Genomic DNA, 23,018 nt, shown 5'->3' on the forward strand with positions numbered 1-23,018 from the left:
CCTGGGGCTTCCAGCCCCTCCCAGCTGGAGCGATGCGTGCCTCCAGCTGGCGGCCAGACTCCAGCCAGAGCCTGAAGCCACCCTGTGCCGCAGCCCCCGTTCACCCTGTCCGGTGGCCAACGTGCACTCGCCCGCGACTCCTCCTTCCCTCCCTTGTTAATTTGTCCATTCAGTTGTCCACTTCTTGGTACCCAGTGTACGCACCCAGCACTCTGCTAGGCACTGGGGCTACCTGGGCAAGTCACAGAGACATAGCCCCGCCTTCCTGGTGCTTCAGCCCAGTGGGAAGGTAAGGTGCCATGCTTCCTGCTTGCGGAGTGCAGGGCGGGGGGAGCTCACCTAGCTGGGAGGAGAGAGGAGCCCAAGGACAGCCCCGAGAAGCTGTCATTCCTGCAGGCTCAGGACATGAGAAGTTAGCCAGCTGAAGATGTGAGGAAAGAGGGGATGGCGGGGGCAAAGCTCCGAAGAGGCTGGAGCGCAGGAGGAGGAGAGGGCCAACAGATCAGACAGGGGAGGCGCTGGGGTGAGATCACGGGGGGCTTATGGGTCACCTGAAGGATTCTGAGTTGATTCTGTTTATCTAACAAACACATATATAGCGCTGTTCAAAGCACCTTCCCAATATTAACTCACTGAATCCTCATAACAACCCATGAGGTAGGTACCATTATTGTCATCATCCCCATTTTACTAGTGGAGAAAGTCAGGCACCGCGCACTCAGCTAACCTGCCAGGATCACCTACCTAGTGAGTACTGGGGCCAGGCCATCTGGCTTCCGAGTCCAACCACTGTGTTGAGCTGCAGTTAAATGAAGCTGAAGGGTTTTAAGCAGGAAAGTAAAGCAAAGGTGAGACTTGCGTTTTTTACAGGATCAGCCCTGCCGAAGGAGCCAGGAGGTTCATATATCCAGTCTCCCCAGTGCGGCCTGCACTTGCTAAGCTGCCCGTGTGGCTGCGCTGGTTCTGATGGGATGGGGTAAAGAGGCACACAAGGGTCCACCTCCGAGCTACAGATGCTGAGCCCCCCTCGGTGGTCTGCATTCTGGCATTCTGTCCAGAGCCCCCTTCTCGGGGTTCAGCCCTGTCCAAAGCTGACTTCCGCACAAAGGGGAGCTGCTATGGCCTTCCTGCGCTTCCAGAGGCCTCCACTGGGGCGGCAGAAAAGTGGGTGTGCAGACCATCGTCATCTCGGTGGCTCTCCCCTTCTGCCATGATCCCTTTCTCCCTGTGGCCTTCTGATGCCTGACGTCTTCTGCAGCGGTCCTGGCCAACACTCACATCTCCCTGCTCTCCACTCCCATAGCACTTATTGTGAGAGCCACACAATCAGTCCTGTGTGCATTGTTCTGCGACTGTTTTGTGATCATTCATCCATTCAACTGTCCTGAATTGTCTGCAGATGAGTCATAATTTGAGAGATGGCTGAAGATTTGTTGCTTTCTGTACCAAAACTTTTTAAAAAAATCCAAACACTCTGGATATATGTGCATATATATATATATATATATATATATACACACATACACATGTAGTATATAACAGATTTCAGCAACAGCAACAAAAAAATGAGAACATAATGAACATTTTTTGTGATAATTGAGGCACCTTTCTATGTACCTAGCCCTGCCTGAGGCGTACGGGTCGTGTGCCCTTCCACTAAGAGGGGCCAGCCTCTTGGGCTTTCTCATTCACTTCTTGTAGGTTTGTTGTCTCCACCTGTCAACTGATTGCCTTGCACAGACCTTCCACGTAGACTAGATCCCAGGTCAGGCCGTGGGGACAGGCCCGGGCTGGCCCCAGAGCCCCCTGCACTTCCTCTCCTCTGAGTCATCTGGTGAGAAGGTGGAGTGGATTTCAGAGGGACTCCCAGGAGAAATTCTACTCCTGTTTTCTGAATAGTTACTTCTAAACCGCTGTGGCTTGGAAGTCAGGTTGCTGAGCATCTGAGAACTGAAAAGCCAGGGAGACGTTCCCGCCTCTCCCCTGAGCTGCAGGTTAGGTGCCCCACCTCCATGCTCTCCATCAGGCTCCTCGTAGGCACTGTGTCTTAATCGTTTTTGGAATCCCCTAGGGCAGTGTCTGGAACATGGCAGACCCTTCAATATTTTGTTGAATGAACTAATAGGAAATTGAGCTGAGGCAGGGGTTGGGAGCTCCTTAGTGGGCCTCACACACTCCTCCACGTGTGAGCATCAGTGCTGGACTTCAGGACGTTTTTCTGATGCTCAGAGACCTTCAGGGCCAACTTCGAGGTTCTTAGCGTGCTCGTCACAGCAGATGCAATTCCGTGCTAAGGGAGCGGCTGCGAAATGCACAGCTCTGCTTTCTACGATTTCCTCTGCGAATTTACTACGATTCTAGTGATTTTATATATGGTTGGATACAAAGGAAGCACCCAGTGCAAGTAATTGCTGGTATTGGAAATGTCCCCCTTGATGGCCCAGATTCACTCTCAAAACGAACCCTCACTGAATGTCTTCTATGAGTCAGAGTCACTAGGGATATGGAAAGCAGATGAAACTCTGCCCTCTGGAAGGTCACAGTCTAATGGGGGAGCTGGGAGAGGAGAGGAGAGACAGACATGTAATTAATAAAAGGGAACAGATAAAAGATGAGGAGGTACCCTCTCCCTGCACAGGCGCTGAGAGTAAAACAGAGACTTCCATATGAAAATAAAATCAGCAGCTGATTCACCAGCAGATATATACTTAGCCACCCACGAGCCTCAGATAACTAAACATTGTTCCCAGACCAGCAAACGCTGGAGTTTTCATCTTCCATCGCAGGTAGTATAGAGTCTTGTTTATTGTTGTAGAAGAAGGTTGAAATTAGACCGACTTGTTTTTGAATCTTAACTCCGTAGCTTACCAATTTAGACTGGTAATTTAACCTCCCTGGGCATCAGTTTACTCATCTGTACACCTTTGTTGAGAGGACACTAAGGATACAGATCAAAGAAGAAAACCCTAACCCTCAAGAAGCTCACAGTCTGGCAAAGGAGAGAGGTGAAACATATGTCACCGACACACACTTAAAGCTAGTAAAAGATACCAGATTTTTTGTTGAATGACAGTATTAGTCAAGATTCTCCAGAGAAACAGAATAAGATATGTACATATAGGTATATATTATAAGATAATAATAAGATAGATATATAGAGAGATTTATTATAAGGAATTAGCAAGTCCAAAATTGGCAGGGTGGGCTTGCAGGGTGGGGATCTAGGAGAAACTATATTTCTGTTTGAGTCTGAAGGCTTGCTGTTATAGACCCAGGGAGCGTTGATGTTGCAGATGAAGTCCAAGGCCGTCTGCTGGAGAATTGTCTCTTGCTCCAGGGAGACAATTCTTCTTGTCCTATTCAGGCCTTCAACTGATTGGAGGTGGCCCACCCACATTATAGAGGGCAATCTGCTTACTCAAAGTCCACCAAATTAACTGTTAATCTCTCCCCAGAACACCCTCACAGAAACATCTGGAATAACGTTTGATCACCAAGTTGACACATAAAATTAACCATTGTACTGAACAAAGTGAAGAATGTAATCTCATGCATGCAAAAACACATGCATATGTCCAAATGAAAAAAGCTATATCTAGAAGGAGGTCACCAAAATGCCAGCAGTGGTCCCCTTGCAGAGGCAGCCTCTCAGGTTCTTTTTTACTCTCCTTTTGTATATTTATGTATTGTTTTATCTTTTTAATATAATGTGTGCTATTACATTTTTACTTAACATTATCATCATCACTATTATCATTACAAAAGCAATCAAGCTTTTAAAAAAATACCCTACTGGGCTTCCCTGGTGGCACAGTGGTTGAGAATCCAGTTCGATCCCTGATCCGGGACGATCCCACATGCCATGGAGCAACTAAGCCCGTGCACCACAACTACTGAGCCCTCGTGCTGCAACTACTGAAGCCCGCGCTCCTAGAGCCCATGCTCTGCAACAAGAGAAGCCACCACAATGAGAAGCCCATGCACCACAATGAAGACCCAATGCAGCAAAATAAATAAATTAAATAAATAAATTTATATATATATAAAAATACCCTACTAGCATAGAGGAAATGCTGGAGAAATGTCAGAATGCTTAAGCCTTTCCCCAGAAGCCTGGTGGACCAAAAGCTGGTTCACAATGCCTGAAATTCTACCAGTGAACTTTTTGTTGTTGTTGTTTTTGGCCGGGCCTCATGGCTTGTGGGATCTTAGTTCCCCCACCAGGGATTGAATCCGGGCCCATAGCAGTGAAAGCGCTGAGTCCTAACCACTGGACTGCCAGGGAATTCCCCTACCAGTGAACTTTTATTCTTCCACTGTAAGAGCTTTCTTTCTCTTAAAATGGAAATCGTGGCAGAGGAAATATTGCTGGAAGACTTACCTGTTTTTTAATGATGGAATGATTTGATTAGATTTTTTTCCTGAGAACACACAGTGAGAGTTGGAAGACATTGTGTAGCCGACAGGTGTCCAGGAGGTGCCAGAAATGGGACACCCACGAGCACAGAGGGATGCCTCCAGATGGCAAGAATAAACCTCGCCAGCTGCAGGTCTGATGGGAGACTGAGTTCTACAGGCCTGACCCCGGCCCTAAGCCAGGAAATGTGTAGGAAGACCTTGCCTGACCAGACTCCTTTGATTTCCCCACCTGTCCTGGCTCTACATGAGGCTCATTTAGCCCCTCCAGGTGGAGTGGAGAATGGGGGCAACTCTTCAACTACCCCTTCGACAGAAGTATTGATAATGATTATATGGAAATTTGCAGTGAAAAGTCCCACTCAAATGTTTGTTTGTCAATGAAATATCTGCCATATGGCAAGAGAGGAAGAAGTTCCTCTCCAATGACCCACTGCTCTTGGCAAATAAACCACTGAAACAATTTATCAGAGTAAACTCAACCAGAAGGACTCATTCATTCTGAAATGTACACTGAATGTAGCCATTCTGCAGACCATTAACTCTGCTAATTACAACAGTGATTCAAGAGATAAACCTTCACTAACTTTTTTTTTTTCTTTTTTTTTTTGCTGTACGTGGGCCTCTCGCTCTGTGGCCTCTCCCGTTGCGGAGCACAGGCTCCGGATGCGCAGGCCCAGCGGCCATGGCTCACGGGCCCAGCCGCTCCGCGGCATGTGGGATCCTCCCAGACCGGGGCACGAACCCATGTTCCTTGCATCGGCAGGCGGACTCTCAACCACTGTGCCACCAGGGAAGTCCCCTTCACTAACTTTTTATGAGGCTCTGAGGCTCCTTGCAGCGTGACAGGCATCTCCCTCCCTCCCCCTGACTCTACCACCAAGCAGAGGGAAAAAGGGGAAAAAACCCCCTAATATTTACTGAACACTTGCTATACGCCCAGCATTTTCCTATGGGATAGCTCCATGATCCCTTTGGGGTAGGGATTATCTTTACAGGTTAGCAAACTGAGGTTCAGGGAAGATCACGGTGTTCAAGGTCAAACTGCAAATAAAGAGCAGAGCTGGGACTGAGGATCTCCTGGCTTCAAGCTCAGCATGCTCCCTCCTGCTCTTCTCCGGAAGCTTCTTCTCACCAAGTAATTTAGAAAAAATAACAAGAACATCAAACAGATAAAGAACTCAGTGCTTTCTTTCTTAGCTGTCTGGTCCCTAGAGTTCTTCCCAGCACATTGAATGTGGATTCTTAACACATTTCATATTTACCGGGATGAAACTCCTAGGGAACAGAGACTGGTGTGATCTTTCCTGGAGTCCCTACAGCATCAAGCAAAGGTCTGGCAGAGCCGTAACGTGGATGGGCTTTGGCACCCAGACTGCGTGCATCGGTGTACATCGAGGCTCTGCCACTCACTAGCTGTTTGACTCTGTGCACAATCGAAGGACTGTGCCTCAATTTCCTTATCTGTGAAATGGAGAAGGTGATCAGAATAGTACCTACTTCATAGTGGCATTAAGCAGAATAAATGAGTTAATACTTGCAAGAGACTTAAAATGGTGTTTGACACGCGTAATCACTTAGTAAGTGTTAGCTCTTTGTGTGTCCAGGGGCTTCAAGTCCCCAGAGCTTTTTTTAAAAGTTTTAAAAATAAATTCATTTATTTGTTATTTATTTTTGGCTGTGTTGGGTCTTCGTTGCTACACGCCGGCTTTCTCTAGTTGTGGCGAGCGGGGGCTACTCTTCGTTGCAGTGTGCAGCTTCTCATTGCTGTGGCTTCTCTTGCTGCGGAGCATGGGCTCTAGGCACTCAGGCTTCAGTAGTTGTGGCACTCGGGCTCAGTAGTTGTGACTCAAGGGCTCTAGAGCTCAGGCTCAGTAGTTGTGGCACACGGGCTTAGTTGCTCTACGGCATGTGGGATCTTCCCAGACCAGGGCTCAAACCCGTGTCCCCTGCATTGGCAGGCGGATTCTTAACCACTGCACCACCAGGGAAGTCCCAGTCCCCAGAGCTTTAATTTTCTCCAACTGAGTTCTTTCAGGCGCCGAGGACTTTAGATTTAACTAATCCCTCTGGTCCCTCATAAAATATAATTTCATAGTGTGCCATCGCTTCCAAGCAGTTTTTACCCATGATTCCAGATGTAACTATATGAGTTGGTGCTCCATAAATATCTGATGATTGGATGAAAGCAGAAGTTATAGAGACTGAGTTACAGGCAGCAGCAAAATCTTGCCCAAGGTCACCTGGGGAGATGGCAGTACAGCCCAGACTTTCTGACAAAGAATTAGTGTTCTTGCCCCTACCCTCCCTCCCTACCACAAAGGTTCTGTCCCCTGACCGTTCTGCTCAGGGGTCTCCATCCCCCACCCACCTGCGCTGGTTTCTCCTCTTGCCTGAGCTGTCTCTAATTTCAGTAAGCTTGAAATTCACTGGTCATACAGAAAGCATTTTATCTGCCCTTGCACATGCAAATTCTTTCCATTGGGATTTCTTAGTGTCCGGCTCCACCCCAGCCCACACGGCCATAAACACTCATGTGTCTACAGCCCGGCCCCAGGGATTCCAGAAATAACAGCAGGGACCTCCATTAGAACGCTGGAACATAGTAAGGCATTTCTGCATTAAGACACAAGCCCTTTCCAGCCCAGGCCTCTCCTGTCCGTCAAAGCACAAAGCAACCTTTACAAGTCAGGACAGGGAGGGGCAGCTGGGAGGGAGTGTAGATTTCTGGAAAGTCCGCACCTTCTCCTGCCGTCTCTCTGCTCTCAGATCTTCCATTCTAGAGAGTCTCCAGATCTGCTCCAGGCTCCACTTAGAATCTGAAATTCTTTCTTGGCTGTGGCGTTCTTTGCCTTCAACGATCTATTCTCCCTTGAACTTGCCGGAACTGGAATCACGGCAGTGTAAGCCCATATGGCACAAAGGCCACTTTCCAGACTCCCAAGACAGCCACCTGATTTGTAGTCAGGCACTGGGGAAGTGCCAGGAAAGAAGGGAGTGGCTGGAGGGGAGTGCCCAGTTTAAGGAGAGAGGAAAAGTCTAGCCATGACCCTCAATAAAAGGCATCTAGGGCGATCATTCCCGTTTCAGAAGGATGTTCACGAGTAGAAAGTCAGAAGTCAACATCTAGGGAGAGAAGTTTAGCTTTTCAAGTGTCCTCTCAAAAACAATGCCAGAAGGGACTTCCCCGGTGGTGCAGTGGTTAAGAATCCGCCTGCCAATGCAGGGGACACGGTTTGGAGCCCTGGTCCGGAAAGATCCCACATGCCACGGAGCAACTAGGCCCGTGCGCCACAACTACTGAGCCTGCGCTCTAGAGTCTGTGAGCCACAACTACTGAGTCCGTGTGCCACAACTACTGAAGCCCACGAGCCTAGAGCCCGTGCTCTGCCACAAGAGAAGCCACCGCAATGAGAAGCCCGCACACCGCAATGAAGAATAGCCCCCGCTCGCCATAACTAGAGAAAGCCCGTGCGCAGCAACGAAGACCCAACGCAGACAAAAATAAATAAATAAATTTATTAAAAAATAATAATACCAGAAGATAAAAAAAGCGTGTACGCATAAGACGACAATGATGTAAAAAATACGTATTTAGATGCATGACCTAGAAAGGCTGGAAAGAAATATAAAAACAGTTGCTTTTTCGGGGGGGGGGAGGATTAAATGGGTGTTTTTCTCCAAATTATCCTTAAGGTCATTTCCCATTTTAAAGAAAATCATAATATCTGGCATTGCCAGAGACACCTGCCTGGACTTTTTTGGGTATTTTCCAAGGGAATTTCAGGTTTTAGGTGCCCGTCTGAAACCGAATTTATCTTGTAAAATGCATGCTTATGCCACTTTCTCCAGCAACTAATTCCTCTTTAATGGGGATGGGATTATTTCTAATTCGCGGTCCCCATCGCAACGTCATTAAAGGCTGAGTTCAGTGTATTGAGCTCCAAACCTTTGTCACGAATAGGAAGGTGGAGGAAAGGCAGGCGCTTGTGCAACAAAACAGCCGATGGTGTCACCCTCCCAGGCCGGACCTCACCAGGGCCGAGAGCCGTAGCTGCATTAGCCCACAAGATGTTATGCACCATCTGCAACGGTGCTGCAGCAGGAGACCCGGCCACCGCAGGGGAGGTCATGCGAGCCTCCTGCTCCCGTGCCGCGCCCACGAGTGCCGGGGGTGGCGGGGAGGTTGAGGGGAGTTGGTAACAGCATCGCCATGGCAACAGTGACGTCCTTGTACCCTGGATCTAATTGGAGGAAACCCCGTGGCCGAAGCCGCAGCCTGCCGGCCAACCGAACTTGCCCAAAGCCGACCCACCCTCCTAGCCTCCGCTTCCTCTCCCGCCCCGCCTTCCTCGCCCCCTTCCGCGCGCTCAGTCCTCATTGGCCAGAGGCGGGGAGGAAGGCGGGACTCTAGGGGACAGCTCAGCGCGCCATTGGGCGGGGGGAGCGAGGGCCGCCGCGCTGCGGCCCGCCTCCCGGCTCGGAGGTAGGCTGAGACGGGAGGGTCCTCGGCTAAAGCCAAAGGCGGATCAAAGTGGTGGGACTCGCGCCGCGGCCGCGGAGACGTGAAGGTGAGCGCCAGGGTCGCCCCCGGCCCTCCTCGGGTCGGGCAGGGCCCGAGAGTCCGGCGGGAGGCCAGCCCCGGGGAGCGGCTGGCCTCGACGCCGCTCTCCTCAGGGACGGCTCCGGCGGGAAGGAAGGTGCGGGCCAACGGCCGCTTCCATCTTGGGCCGGGCGGGCGCGGGAGCGGCCCTTCCTCCTCCTCCCCTTACTCCTCCTCCTCCTCCCCCCGCCGCGGGCCGCCTCGGCTGGCGCCCCCGGGCCTCCCGGGCACCCCGCGGGGAGCGTGGGCGGGGGAGGGAAATTCAACGGGGCCGCGCGTGCGGACACAGACAAAGGGGGCGGCGGGCGGGCGGGCTGCCGGGGCGGCGGGCGCATTGTCTGACGGCGCCGCCCCCGCCTTCTGCCCGCGACCCCGCCCCGCCCGCCCGCCCGCAGGCCCTCCGCACTCCTCCTCGGCATCCGGGTCGGTGCTCGCCCTCGCTGTCCTGTCCCCGGCCCCATGGAGAAGACGGAGCTGATCCAGAAGGCCAAGCTGGCCGAGCAGGCCGAGCGCTACGACGACATGGCCACCTGCATGAAGGCCGTGACGGAGCAGGGCGCCGAGCTGTCCAACGAGGAGCGCAACCTGCTCTCGGTGGCCTACAAGAACGTGGTCGGGGGCCGCAGGTCCGCCTGGAGGGTCATCTCGAGCATCGAGCAGAAGACCGACACCTCCGACAAGAAGCTGCAGCTGATTAAGGACTATCGGGAGAAAGTGGAGTCTGAACTGCGGTCCATCTGCACCACGGTCCTGGTGAGTCCGCGACCGTCCGGGCGGCGGGCGCCGAGGCGCCTTTGTGTGAGGCTTTCCGTGGGGAGTTTCCCGGGAACGGGAACGAAGTGGGGGCCGGGGCCTGCCTGACGCCCTGCCGACGCGTAGAGGGCTTGAGGAGGTTAGCCTTGCCCTCCTTAACGCGTTATTTCAGTTCTTGAGATGAAGAAGCTGCTTTTTCTTTTTTTTTTCTCCTTTCTTTTTTTTTTTTCCTGTGGTAAGTATATCTTTTCTAGGTGCTGCGTTGCTCCTCCACCAGATAAGTTTAAACATGAGAGTAGGTTTGTAGAAGGCTGAAAATCGTTTTCCAGCGTCCTGAGGCGATCTGGGAACCCTTTAAACGTATTGAATCAGTTCGTAGGCTTCAGGCTTCCGTTGAAAGAAGGGGCGGGCGCCTTTTCCATAAAGATCACGTATGTAAGTCGGTTTTCCTCCCAAATCCAGCAATGGAAATTTACTTCGAAAATCTGAATAGGTATCTCGTTTTTCAAGTAAGAGTATCTGTTGATTTTTTCCTTGTTAAAAGCGGGGAAGGGGGAGAGTTTGGTAAATGTGAAAAAGGCACAGCTAAATCAAAGGAATAAAATGTCCTGGGAAATTTCGGTGCTTGATACCATTTCTTCGCTGTTACATAGCTACACGTGAACCCCGAGGTGTTGAAATGAATTCGTATCTGGTGTGGAGTAAGCGAGGAAAGCTTTCCAGGTTTTGAACTGTCCAGTCTTAGCTAGGGTGGCTTTGGGTGGAGTAGGGTGACTGCTGTATTCACGCTTATTGGTGAGAGAGAGCATTTTTAGCTTTGTCATCGTATGGATCTTTTGATCAGTAAGATAAGTTTTTAAAATGTCTATACCAGCATTATATCCTGAGGTGTTTTGAAGTGTTTTAGTACTGCAAAGAGTCATTTCTACTAATAAAATATGAAATAGCCGATGCGGTTGCCTCTTTTAAGTGCCACTTTTCCAAGGGGCCTACTGGTTTTTGATGTGTTTGTTCCACGTTGTGTTTTAGGTGGGCTTTGAAAGACAAACATGCTAGGTTGGTGATTTTTCAAGAGGGAATAGAGGAGGAAATGCCTCTTGCTCTCCCAGCCTTTTCTTCCTTGCCCCTGAGATTCGTGGGGCAGGAAAGTTTTTTCCTTTCACCTATTTTTCCAGTACAAATAACAAGTGATCTGAACGAAATCATGGCTGATGGAGATAACTGGTAAAGGGGCGAAGGAAGCAGTGCAGAGCAGGTGTACGAGGTGGAGAAAACTTTGAGATTATTTGCTTTATGTAGGCGAGATTTTATGTTCATCCATGTCTTAGGTTCCACTCCCTGCCTAGCATAGAGGAGACACTTAGGCTTTTTGAACTGAATTGCTTGTATTCAAAAAATTTGCCAACTTGAAAGTGATGGTAGACTTCAGTGGCATATGGTAATGGTTATTGACAACATCCACTCTGTCATCGAGGAAGACTATAAGAACTCCATATGTTAACGAGAAGCTCTTCTATACATGTTTTACTTTGGGACACTCTCACAGCATATTTCAATCTCTTTGTTCTATTATTGTTTTGCAATTTGTTACTTACCCTGCAGCAATTCAGAATTACCACAGAATTTTTCCTGTTCTCTAGCAAGTTAGCTGGGAATATTTGTTTTATTTTGTGGCTCTTATAAATTTTAGTTTCTCTAATGGCATAAGTAGAGGAGACTTTGCTTAGTTGATAAGTGACTTGAAATAGAGACCAAATAGATCATTTCAGTAGGAGAGAACCCCTGAAATTGGGACAGGTTTTGTTTGTTTGTTCGTTCTGTTTTCTTCATATATACTAAGTGAAATAGAAGAGTTGATTCATCAGACACCAAGGAATAAATAAAATATTTTTATTAATGAAATGGCTTAAAAGACTAATTGTGACTTAACGGCCAACCTCCGAAAAAAGTCCTGAGGAAAGCCCATTGTCAAGTTGGCCGCTGTATTTGAGAGCATGTGCAAGGCACTGTGCTAAAGCAGCATGGGGAAGAGCAATGCTGAAAATGGTAGATTTTGTCCTCCAGTAATTTATAATAAGGAGTGCATATGAGAAATACCTAAATGTAAATAATATATAATTCCCGTAAGATGGTTATGAATAAAATGCTATGTAGTTTAAAGGAAACAGAAACCTCAGGAAAAGCTTTACAAGGAGTGGCTTTTGGAACGAGCATTGAGGGAGGGGGATCAAGGGGAGGGGAGTGTCAATATATTCCAAGCAGAAGAAGTATACAGGATGGGCCTTATTCATGGAAGAAGGTTTCTGTATGAAGAAGAGCAGAATATGTGCAGAGCTGGTGCAGGAGAAAAGCCTGTAAAAGAAGATAGGAACGATATAAGAGAATGTCAGAGGGAATTAGGAACTATATAAGAGAATGTCAGAGGGAATTTTTCTCATTTGATTGACAGTGGGAAGACTGAAGATTTTCGAATGAGGTGCAGGTGGCAGTATCTAGAATTCATGGTTTGGGTGCTAATTTCCGGTTTGTAATCTGAACTGATAGGTAAGGAAGTGATAGACAAGTGAACAAGAATTTGAGAATTGGCAAATTAGTGATTTAATCAGGAGTCTATCAAATAATGGGGAAAGAAGAATGAAATCTGAAGTTGCTGACCATGAGTGCCAAAATTAGGTTTTCTCTCTTTTTCCCCCCCTTTGGTGAACAGGAAGGAGAATTTAGTGTGGAGGAAGTGGATGACACTGACTTGTTATAGAAGGCTAATAAAAGAGTAACGTGGAGGGCTAGGCAAAATTTTGGTTTTAAATAGCAGAGATTCTCAGCCTCATCTTTCTATTTCATAGAGTAGGTTCAGGGTGGAATTATTTGGACTATTTACTCGAAACGAACATGGCAGACAACTCTCAACCCTGTTGACAATCACTGTACTGAGAGAGGTTATTGAATTGTGGAGGCAGTAAAAAATGTTAAAATCCAAATATGTAATCTAAAGAGCAAAAGGAATTAACAAGACCCAAATGGCCAAGACCAAACTCTTCGTAGAATCTAAGAGGAGTTAAAGAGGAAGATATTACCAAGTTATCTCTGTCTCTCAGTGTCATTTGTGAAACCAGAGGTTGGGCTAAAATTTCTAAGTCTGTTCCAATTCTGATACTTTGGGACTATAGAGTTATATGGTCCCAGTCATTCCACCTGTGCTCTGACTTGCAACTCTAAAATGAGTAGTTTTTATAGTCCAGGTTGAAGAAGAACATGTCCTCAATCATTTAAGAAATGTGGAAAAACTAACGACTTCAGTGAAATGTCTTTAGGAAGAGGGGATGGGGAAGTCATTGGTGATCCTAGTAAGCAGTGTTGGAAATAGCAAAGTTTAAGTGAGAAAGGTTAATACTGTAAGTTGTATGACAACCGGGCAGTGGTTAAAAACTTGAACAAGGTGTTTAAGAGTCATTAAGAACTGGGGTGTGAGGTAAGGGTAATTGAAGAAATCAGAGGGGTCCACAAAGCCCTTCTGGGACCTGGGAACGAATATCATGTACAAAGTTCATGACCTTGGAGTAAGAGCAGGACACTTAGAGAATGTACAAGATAACCTCCGTCTCAGGCAACCCCATGTTATCCTTCTGTGTTAATGGTCTTTTTATTAGACTATTTTCAGTAGGTTGCTTTAGTATAATGTATAAACGGTTTCAGGAGTTAAGGTCTATGTTGTGATTTTTTTTTTTAAGTAAGAATCATTTAAAATATATAGAAACTGAGATTTGTCTCTGGTGTGTAAAAGCCCTGTAATATTAATTCCATAATGTGCTTGAATTTAGTTGTGTTCTAAATTAATCTCTTAATGAAAATATGTCTAGTGCTAGTTGTTATTTTGAAGTAAGACCAATATGTTGCTTTTGATAGTTAATGAGTCTTAATGTAATCTTTTTGACATGATGGAAAAATTATGGGCTCTGGAATCAAGACTGACTGTTTTGGGGTCATTGCTCCATAACCTTATAATTTTGTGACTGCAGGCAAGTTTCTCTCAGCCTCTGTTTCTTTATCTATAAACTGGTGGTGATGGTTCTTGCTAGGCTTGTAGTTAAAATAATAGGTAATAACTGACATTTAATGGGCATTTACTATTATATACTAAGTACTGTTTTAAGCACTTGATATACTCACTGTGTTCCCATTAGTTAGGTTGATAGTATTATTTATGTTTTAAAGTTGAGAAAACGGGGGCATAAGCAAGTTAAGTAACTTGGTCAGTATCACAGAACTAGTGAGTGGTAGAGCAAGGATTTGAACCCAGGTGGTGTGACTCCAGATGAAAGTATATGAAACACATTTGGCCCTAAATAACATAGTAGCTGACTAAAGATCACAGTGTTTTGAGGAATTTATACAGTCTAATAAATGTTTGTAAGTTAGGAGGGAGGTAGGATAGATCTGTGGTGGACAAAACTCAGTCTATAATTTTGAAGCCCTCCTTATATGCAGGATATTGAAGTAAAATTTTAAAACTTGACTTTTGGATTTTTGGCATTAAGAGTGTAAGCTCCTTGAAGCTAAGAGTTGTTTCTGAAGAGTGAAATGGAATGGACATACATATTGTACGTACAGGCATAGAAATATAAGGTTTGATCAGTGGTTCTCAGCCAGGGTGAATTTACCCGCCAGGGGACATTTGGCAAGTTCTGGAGATAGTTTTTGGTTGTCAAGGCTGGGGTGAGAGTGGGGAGATGCTATTGATATACTGTGAGTAGAAACCTAAATGCTGCTAAGCATCACATAAGGCATAGGAAAATCCCCCACCACAAAGAATTACCCAGTCCAAATGTCAGTAATGACTGAGGTTGAGAAACTCTGGGTTAGGTTATAAATAAAACAAGCAGTATTAAGTTGTATTGAATTGTATCACACCTGTCCTTTAGATTCTTATTAATATATTGGCATCTTGTCAGAACCCTTTGTCTAGACTTCAGCTATTTTTTTTTCTTTGTCACTCTTGTGTGTATGCTATTTAACTCTGCAGTTCACCTTTCTGGCACTTACTCAGTGGGTCCTGCATTTTCAAAGTTCCACCTCGGGGTTTACCTCCAAGGCCCTGCGCTTTTTCTTTTAAAAAAAACTTGGCACAGAGAAAAATGATCCAACTGAAATTATAGTGCAATCTATTTAGGAAGAGGCAGTTAAAATTGATAACAGCAAATATTCTCCTCTCCTTCATAACTGCCATTAATAGTTTGGCATATGTGGTTCCAGACTTTCCAGCCTGTACTGTGTGTTTATTTGGATGTTGCATAATTATACTAATGGCCCACTGAACATTTAGGTTGTAAACAAATTTTTCTCTTTTATAAACAACACTGGGAAGGACATCCTTGTTGCGTGCTTTATGCTAGGATTTACTTAGGTTACGTTTTGGGAAATGAAATTTCCAATCAGAAGATACGCATTTTTTTTTTTTCCCCAGATAGCCCTCTGAAAAGATTTTATGTGTTTATACTGTCATCAGCTGTTGTTGAGAAAGGCCATTTCCCCTTACCCTCTCCAGCACAGACAGTTGTTCGAGGTTAACAAAAATCTAGTGACTAGAATGGTTGAAATTTTACCTCCTTGTTCAGTTTTGGATGTAATGAGGACTACCTTTGTTCTCATAAAGGGCTGGTTACCAGACTTTTTTTTTTTTTTTTTTTTTGAGTCTCATATACAGTTTCACTTATAAAATGATAGCATAGCATGGGATTAGTTAATTCAAGGTGCTTGACAGTTGGGAAATCTGCTTGATCATATTGATGTTTATTTATTCCTTTTTGATATTTATCAATACCATTTTTGTATTTAGCACTAGTTCTTTCAGAGTAACAACGGAAAATATCTTTGTACCATTGACTTTCTAGGTATCAAGGAGGGATGGTAGAGAGGCATCATTTGAAAAGATGAGAAAAGAAAAACAACTATAGTTCATCCATTTCTACTTTAATTAAACTCTTAATCCATGGATAAATCAACAATGAAGGTTCCTGAAATATCTCATGATAAATAATTTGACCAGATTCGAAAACATTGTTTGCATATTGAAGTGTTTAAAGACAAAATGATGATGATACCTAGAACTTCAAAATAATGGGTGAGGGTTATAGATGAAACAAGTGTGTCTGTGAATTAATATAGTTGCAACTGGCTTTAATGGGAATTCATTATACTATTCTCTCTTCTCTTGTATATGTTTGCAGTTTTCCATAATTAAAGGGTTTTTACCCCTAGAAATTTTCCACTCTTACGTACTTACACAAGAGGAAAGACCTGTACAAGAATGACCATAGCAGCTTTGTTCTAAGAGCAGAAAACTGAAAACAATCCATTAGTAGGAAAAAGGATAAACAGGTATATTCATACAGTGGGATACTATTCATCCGTAAAAAGGAAGGGACTACTGACGCATACTATAATGTAAATGAATTTCAAATACACACTAAGTGAAAGAAGCTTTGCACAAAATAGGACATAATGTCATTCTATTATATGAAATTCTAGAACAAGCAGAAAGTAGTCTGTGGGTGAAAAATCAGAAGAGTGGTGACCTCTGGGGATGGAGGCAGGGACTGACTGAAAGGGACAGGAGAGAACTTTCTGTGGTGATTGTAATATTCTTTGTGTTGATATGGATTTGCGTTACACATGTATATGCATTTGTGGAAACTCAGCAAATATGCGCTTAACATTTGTTCATTTCATTGTATGTAAATTTTTGCTTCAAAAGAAAATAAACTCTAGTTAGTGATATTCCTGTACTGATGTCTCAGTTTACACAAAAACTAGTAGAAGTGGATGGATATTTGATAAAGCAGTTTAGTAAAAGGTTAATGGTAGGATCTGGGTGGTGGGTATATGGGTGCTCACTGTAATTGTTGGTTGCTGTATATTAGGGGTATAATATTCTACACGCTATGGTTGAATGCCTTTAATACCTGTAGCAAAAAAAAAAAAAAATAGTGAAACCCATGTCTTGTTGACCTCAAGATATGAGAACATGTCTCCTATCCACCTAGGAGATGGCCCTGATGGACTTGGCACCATAGCTTTTGTTTGCGTTTGGTGGTGGATGCTAACTAGATTAATGGGGGTAAAGAATGCTGTGGAAGACTTACAGAACTGACCGTACTCTGGGGCAGTGGTTCTCAAGCCTCTTGGGCTTAGGATCCCTTTGCACACACTTGAAAATACTGTGGAACCTAAAAGGTTTTGGTTGTGTAGATTATATCTGTAGATATTTACATTATTAGAAATTTAAACTGCGGGTTTTATAATCCATTTTAGAATAATAAGTCCATTAGAAATTAACATTACCTGTGTTTTTTTTCAATTGTAGTAAAATATACATGATGTAAAATTTACCATTTTAGGCATGCAGTTCTATGGCATTAAGTACATTCACACTGTTGTGCAATCGTCACCACCTTTCCAGATATTTTTCATCTTCCCCAACTGAAACTCTGTACCCATCAAACACTAACTCCCCATTCTCCCATCTCAGAAACCACCGTTTTGCTTTCTGTCTCTGAAATTGACAACTCTGGATACTTCGTGTAAGTATAATAACTTTTTTTTTTTTTTTTTTTTTTTGCGGTACACGGGCCTCTCACTGTTGTGGCCTCTCCCGTTGCGGAGCACAGGCTCCGGATGCGCAGGCTCAGCGGCCATGGCTCACGGGCCCAGCCGCTCCGCGGCTTGTGGGATCTTCCCTGACCGGGGCATGAACCCGTATCCCCTGCATCGGCAGGTGGACCCTCAACCGCTGTGCCACCAGGGAAGCCCTAACATTTTTTTAAATAAAAAAATTGAATGAGAAAAGTGGCATTGCTTCATAATCTGTTGTAATATCATGTCTCTTAGCTTTTGGAAAACTCCACTCATGAGAGAATGGCAGTGAAAAAGCAAATAGTACCTTAATACGTATTATGAAAATGGTTTGAGTTTGTGCCCTTCCCCATCCAAAAAGTTGGGGGGAGGGTTAGAAGTTCTCTGAACACATTTCGAAAATTGCTGTTCTAGGGGCATTCTGTGGGATTGAGCAGTTTCTGAGTAGTGGTCATCGTGTGGTGATAATGAAATTTGTAAAACCTTCCCCTCCCTTCCCATTGCCCAGTCACTCCCTTTACCCCCCCCCCAAATTATTCGAGGAATATAGTTTTGGAGACCAGAAAAAATCACAGACTTGATAATAAAGAAAAGTTTATTTTAGATATTGGGTAAGAAAGAGTCCCTGTTCATGCCTGAACAACTAACTTGAGAACTAGTATGTTGGAATGGCTTCTGCTTCCTTATGTTGAGAATGGTAAAGTAAGGTTTAATATGATGTCTCACTCCCCAGTACCCAACCCAAAAGCAGAGGTGGCATGAATGAAATATGCAGATAATGGGCTTTTGGATCTGGTTGCATTTAGGTTCGAAAGTTAGCTCTTGAAGACAGGAAGTCAGGTTAGTTGTTAGCCAGCATTGGTTGAAGCGTTTCAGTGAAACTCGTCTTTCACGAAGATCTTGACTATCCATTTACATTTTTTCTATCCAGCTGAACAGTATTCCATGATTTCTTTGTCAGCTGGGCCTTTTGCTTCGAATGGATATGGCGTGGTGTGGTGCGGAAAACATGTTGTAAAGTATTCTCAGTTTACTGCCTGCCTTTGACCATTCTTGTGTGTGTTTGCTGCAGGCTTTACTTAGAGAAATGGAGAAACAGTGGTGCACGTGGTGAGACCATGACTATAAGGACTTCTGTAAATTTAATCTAAATGCTTTATTCTTTTTTTTATATTTTATTATCATTCTTTCTTTCTTTCTTTCTTTATTTTTGACTGTGCTGGGTCTTTGTTGCTGCACGCGGGCTTTCTCTAGTTGCGGTGAGCAGGGGCTACTCTTTGTTGCAGTGTGCGGGCTTCTCATTGCGGTGGCTTCTCTTGTTGGCGGAGCACGGGCTCCAGAGCGCAGGCTCAGTAGTTGTGGCGCAAGGGCTTAGCTGCTCCGCGGCATGTGGGATCTTCCGGACCAGGGCTCGAACCCATGTCCCCTGCATTGGCAGGCGGATTCTTAACCACTGCGCCACCAGGGAAGCCCTAAATGCTTTATTCTTAAAGGACAGTCTTAGATTGCTCTTTGTAAGTGCCAGGGTGACTGTGGGAAATAAGTGGGAAAGTACATAAAACTGCTTTAAAACCATAATGATACTGATTTTTGGATCAGACTTTCTACTGTTACTCGTCTAGAATATTTAGTACTCCCATTTTCCTTATTTTGCTCATTCCACCAGACATGACTTGAGCACAGCTCAGAAAGGTTTTGCTCTTTTAAAAACTATAGTATTAGATACCTGCAACTAAACATATATCAATACATATTAGGTGTTCTAATCTTTCAGCCTGGTACTATTTCCAAGTATTTGGCAATATACTTTTAGACCTTCAGTGATTGTGTTGCTCTCTCAGGATTCTGATGGACTAGTAAAGAGGTTAGAAAGGTTACAGTAAGGGTTTACGCATCCTTTAATCAGGAAATACTCTAGATTATTTGGGGACTGATTGCAGAGACCAGGTATTTGATTCTTAAGGATGTCAGAAACTTAAAAAAGAGTTTGGAAGGATTGACTATCCCTTTAATATAGTCATGCTATATGTAAGTTAATTTTTATGTAATTTAGCTTTTAATATATTTGAAAAAATGCAATATTTAAAAATCGAGGGACTGACATTTGAAATGAGGAATGGTATATATTGAGATGATTTTATGTTCCTGAACAAATTGAGATGGGAGTCTTTATCAAACTACCAATGGTCCTCTGGAAATTTTTATTTCCTCCTGACCTTTCCCACATCTACCAAGATACTTGGAGTAGAAAAAAACTTGAGAACCATATAATTAGAGAAAGGATCAAGAGAGTAGCAACTTCAAAAGATTAGGGGGCTTCCCCGGTGGTGCAGTGGTTGAGAGTCTGCCTGCCGATGCAGGGGACATGGGTTCGTGCCCCGGTCCGGGAAGATCCCACAAGCCGCGGAGCGGCTGGGCCCATGAACCATGGCCACTGAGCCTGCGCGTCCGGAGCCTGTGCTCTGCAATGGGAGAGGCCACAACGGTGAGAGGCCCGCGTACCGCAAAAAAAAAAGATTAGGGAAGGAGGTAGGGGACAGTGCATTGGCCCGGCTCAATGACAAAATTTGTTAATTTTGATGAAATATGACTTATTGTTTTTTCTTAGGCTGCTTGTGCTTTTGTTGTAATATTTAGGAAACCATTACCTAATCCAAGGTCGTAAAGATTTATACCTGTGCTCTTATCTAAGAGTTTTACCATTTTAGGGCTTACATTCAGACTTTCGGTCCATTTGGAGTTAAGTTTTGCATGTGGTGTGAAGTGGGGCCCAACCGTCATTCTTCTCGTGTGGCTACTCAAGTTGTCCCAGCACCATTTGTTGAAATATTCACGTATGCTTGATCTGAAATTCTCAACTTACGGGGGAAATAACAAGTGGTTTAGCATAAAAGCTCACTTAAGGGAAACTTGTGATTGCTCCATTCTTCATGCTCTAGCCAAATTGTTCACCCAAAGCCCTCCATATTTTGTTTCTGTCCCTCTACTCACTGCTTTTCTTGGTTGGAAGCCCTTCCTTCTCCCATTTCTATATGTTGAAATCACACCTATCCTACCAGATAGAATTTAGGTGCCACTACACTTGTTATTATAGTCAGTTACAAATTACAGCCTATTAATACTTTCAGATCTGTTTCCTTCTGCTCTCCTATGTGCAGTTATGGGTGGATGAGACATGTGTTTACCTGCAAGGAAACTGAGCCATATTGATTTACTTAGTTGCATAGCCAGTTAGCTGTGACCTCAAATTCAGTTCTTCTAGAAGAGTGTTCTTTCTGTTCCCTCTGCCTTTCATAGTAAAGCCTTCCTTTATAGACCCTGTTCTTCTGAGATCATCTCATCTTTCTCTGGGTTCTCTCGTGTGTAAGTTGGGGAGAGTCAAGGCTTTATAAGTCTATGCTCTTAAACTAGAGCAGCTCCCTTTTATCTCTTTTACTGTTTACTGGTATTGCTTAAAAAAGACTTAGGGCAGGGGGGAGAGAAAATAAACACTTCAAAAAAATTTGAAACCATTACCCTGTTAGATGGAGTCCAGGCTCCTTAACAGGGCTTAGGAGACCTTCAAGCCTTTCCCTTTAGCTTCCTTTCTCACTACTCATCCCTCTGTGTTCCAGCCACATGGAATTATATGGTTCTCTCCTGTATTCTGTACTTTCTTAGCTTTGCTCTTATTCTTTCCCCTGTGTAAGCATGGGTGGTTGTATTAATATAATGTTTTGTTTTCCACCGTCTAGTAATGAGACCCAATTCTGTATTGTCTGGAGTGTACCAGTGTCCTGAGTTCCTCTTGTGGCTGCATCTAAGTCAGATCAATATTGGTAAGCTGTAAGGGTATGTAGGAATAAGGACTTCGTCTATATTTTTTCTTCTGTATACTATTAAGCACTGCTTTATTTTTCAAGGTTATTTTTTGTGCTGTACCCAGTAGTTCAGTTGAATATAATCAATAACCCATGTAAGTTTAGGTGCAAATGCGATGAATTTTTTTTTCTTCTTTTTAAATTTTCTTCTCTTTATGCTCTGTAATAGGTCTGGTAGACGAAAGGCTTAACTACAGGGTTGTATATAATTCAGCTGCAGAAGTAAACGTATGTGGCATGGGTTAGCCACAGATGGAAAAATTAGTCTGCAAATAATTGTGTCATTTCTATAATGTAGAAATGGCTTAATTCAATTTGTCATAGACTTACAAAAGACAAAGCTCATGTGAAAGTACACTGGTATCTTTGCTATTATCTATTTTTGGTAGTTTTCCTAGGACATAGCAAAACTTGACCCATATACTAAGCTAGCAAGGCAATTTTGACCTATTTTTAATTACTTGAACATATTCTCTTTTAGGTATCAGGATGTCTGTCCAGTTGGATTACTTATGACCAGACTAAGATTTGACTTCCTGTTCTGTTTGTTTTGTTTTCTTTTCCTTTTAAGGAACACTCTTGTTTTCTTACTATCATTTGTCATGTTTTACTTTGCAAACTGCAGTGGCTAACATAGTTTCTGGAGACTAGTAAATTGCAAGTTCTCTAAGGGGAAGGAAGTATGGACATTGATGCTTGCCTTGGTTCTTTTGGTAGCACTGATTTGTAAATGTTGGTAAATTGTGGTTGTTTATGTGTAATTGGTTTTAATGCAGATTGACAAATTTGGAAATCAGTATTAGTGTTTCCAGTGTATGTGTTAAACTGTCCTTCCGAACCTTTATATCTTGGCCAGAGGGTTGGGAACTTTGAGCAGAAGAGATAACATTCGTATCTTGCTGTTGTGGCCACTCAGTATCTAGCTGCTAAAATGTGGAGATACAGCAGGTCAGACACAAAGGACTGGACATTACATTTGTTTCTAAGAATATCTGGAATTGGCTCGGCTGCCTTGGGTGAAGTAAGGGGACAAAGACCATGATTTTCTTTAATACTGACACATTGCAATTTGCACAAACCGTATTATTTGTCAGAGGCTAAACTCTTTCTGTTATGTGTCTTCACCACTGCAGTCATAACAGCTCTGTAGCTGCGTTGGACGATGGGACGAACATTCTTATACAAGAGAGCATTTTTATTGTTTTTAAGTGCTGATTGTTTAGGAGAGGAGAGAGGGGTGTACTATGCCCACAAAAGGGCCACTAAAAGGCACCACGGTGCCACAATAGATGTTGATAGCAATAGTACTGTCATTGGTGATCATTTTGCCTGGGTCATGGGTGGTGGTGGCTAGACATCTTATAGACCAGGAGAAAGAGTTTGGAAATAATTGGGACAGGGACATAGATCAGAGCTTTTTCTCTTTTTGTTGAGAACTTTGAATTCTTTTTATCTGTTTCCTCCCCTTCCCCTTTGCCTGTTTATCTTCTGGGTTTTAGCTCCTTATTTCTTTTTGCCCACAAAATGATTAACCACTTGATTGCATGGACTACTCTGGCTTATTTTACTTTCACTGACACTACAGTAGCACATATATCCCTTTGGATCTGAGGAATCCAAATTAATTTCTCTGACCACGGTGACAGTTCATCGTGTCACATTAGTTCCTACTAATTTTATTTTATTAATTTGACATGTATTTCAGGCAATGTTGGATTTTAGGTCTTTTGTTACTTGTAGAATCATATCTCCAAAGT

At 44.2% G+C, this 23,018-nt stretch overlaps 1 protein-coding gene across 2 annotated transcripts in view; it reads left to right on the forward strand.

The window, feature by feature from the left end:
* The first annotated feature begins 8,830 nt into the window (after positions 1–8,830).
* YWHAQ (tyrosine 3-monooxygenase/tryptophan 5-monooxygenase activation protein theta) overlaps positions 8,831–23,018 on the forward strand; it is a 31,765-nt gene continuing 17,577 nt past the window's right edge. For both annotated transcript variants that reach the window (XM_033437463.2, XM_004274896.4), the window contains exons 1-2: positions 8,831–8,987; positions 9,415–9,772. In XM_033437463.2, the coding sequence (XP_033293354.1) occupies positions 9,479–9,772 (294 nt within the window). In that variant the 5' untranslated portion in view covers positions 8,831–8,987; positions 9,415–9,478. The remainder of the gene's footprint in view (positions 8,988–9,414; positions 9,773–23,018) is intronic.

This window comes from Orcinus orca, chromosome 13 (genome assembly GCF_937001465.1).
Source record: "Orcinus orca chromosome 13, mOrcOrc1.1, whole genome shotgun sequence".
NCBI classification, from domain to species: domain Eukaryota; kingdom Metazoa; phylum Chordata; class Mammalia; order Artiodactyla; family Delphinidae; genus Orcinus; species Orcinus orca.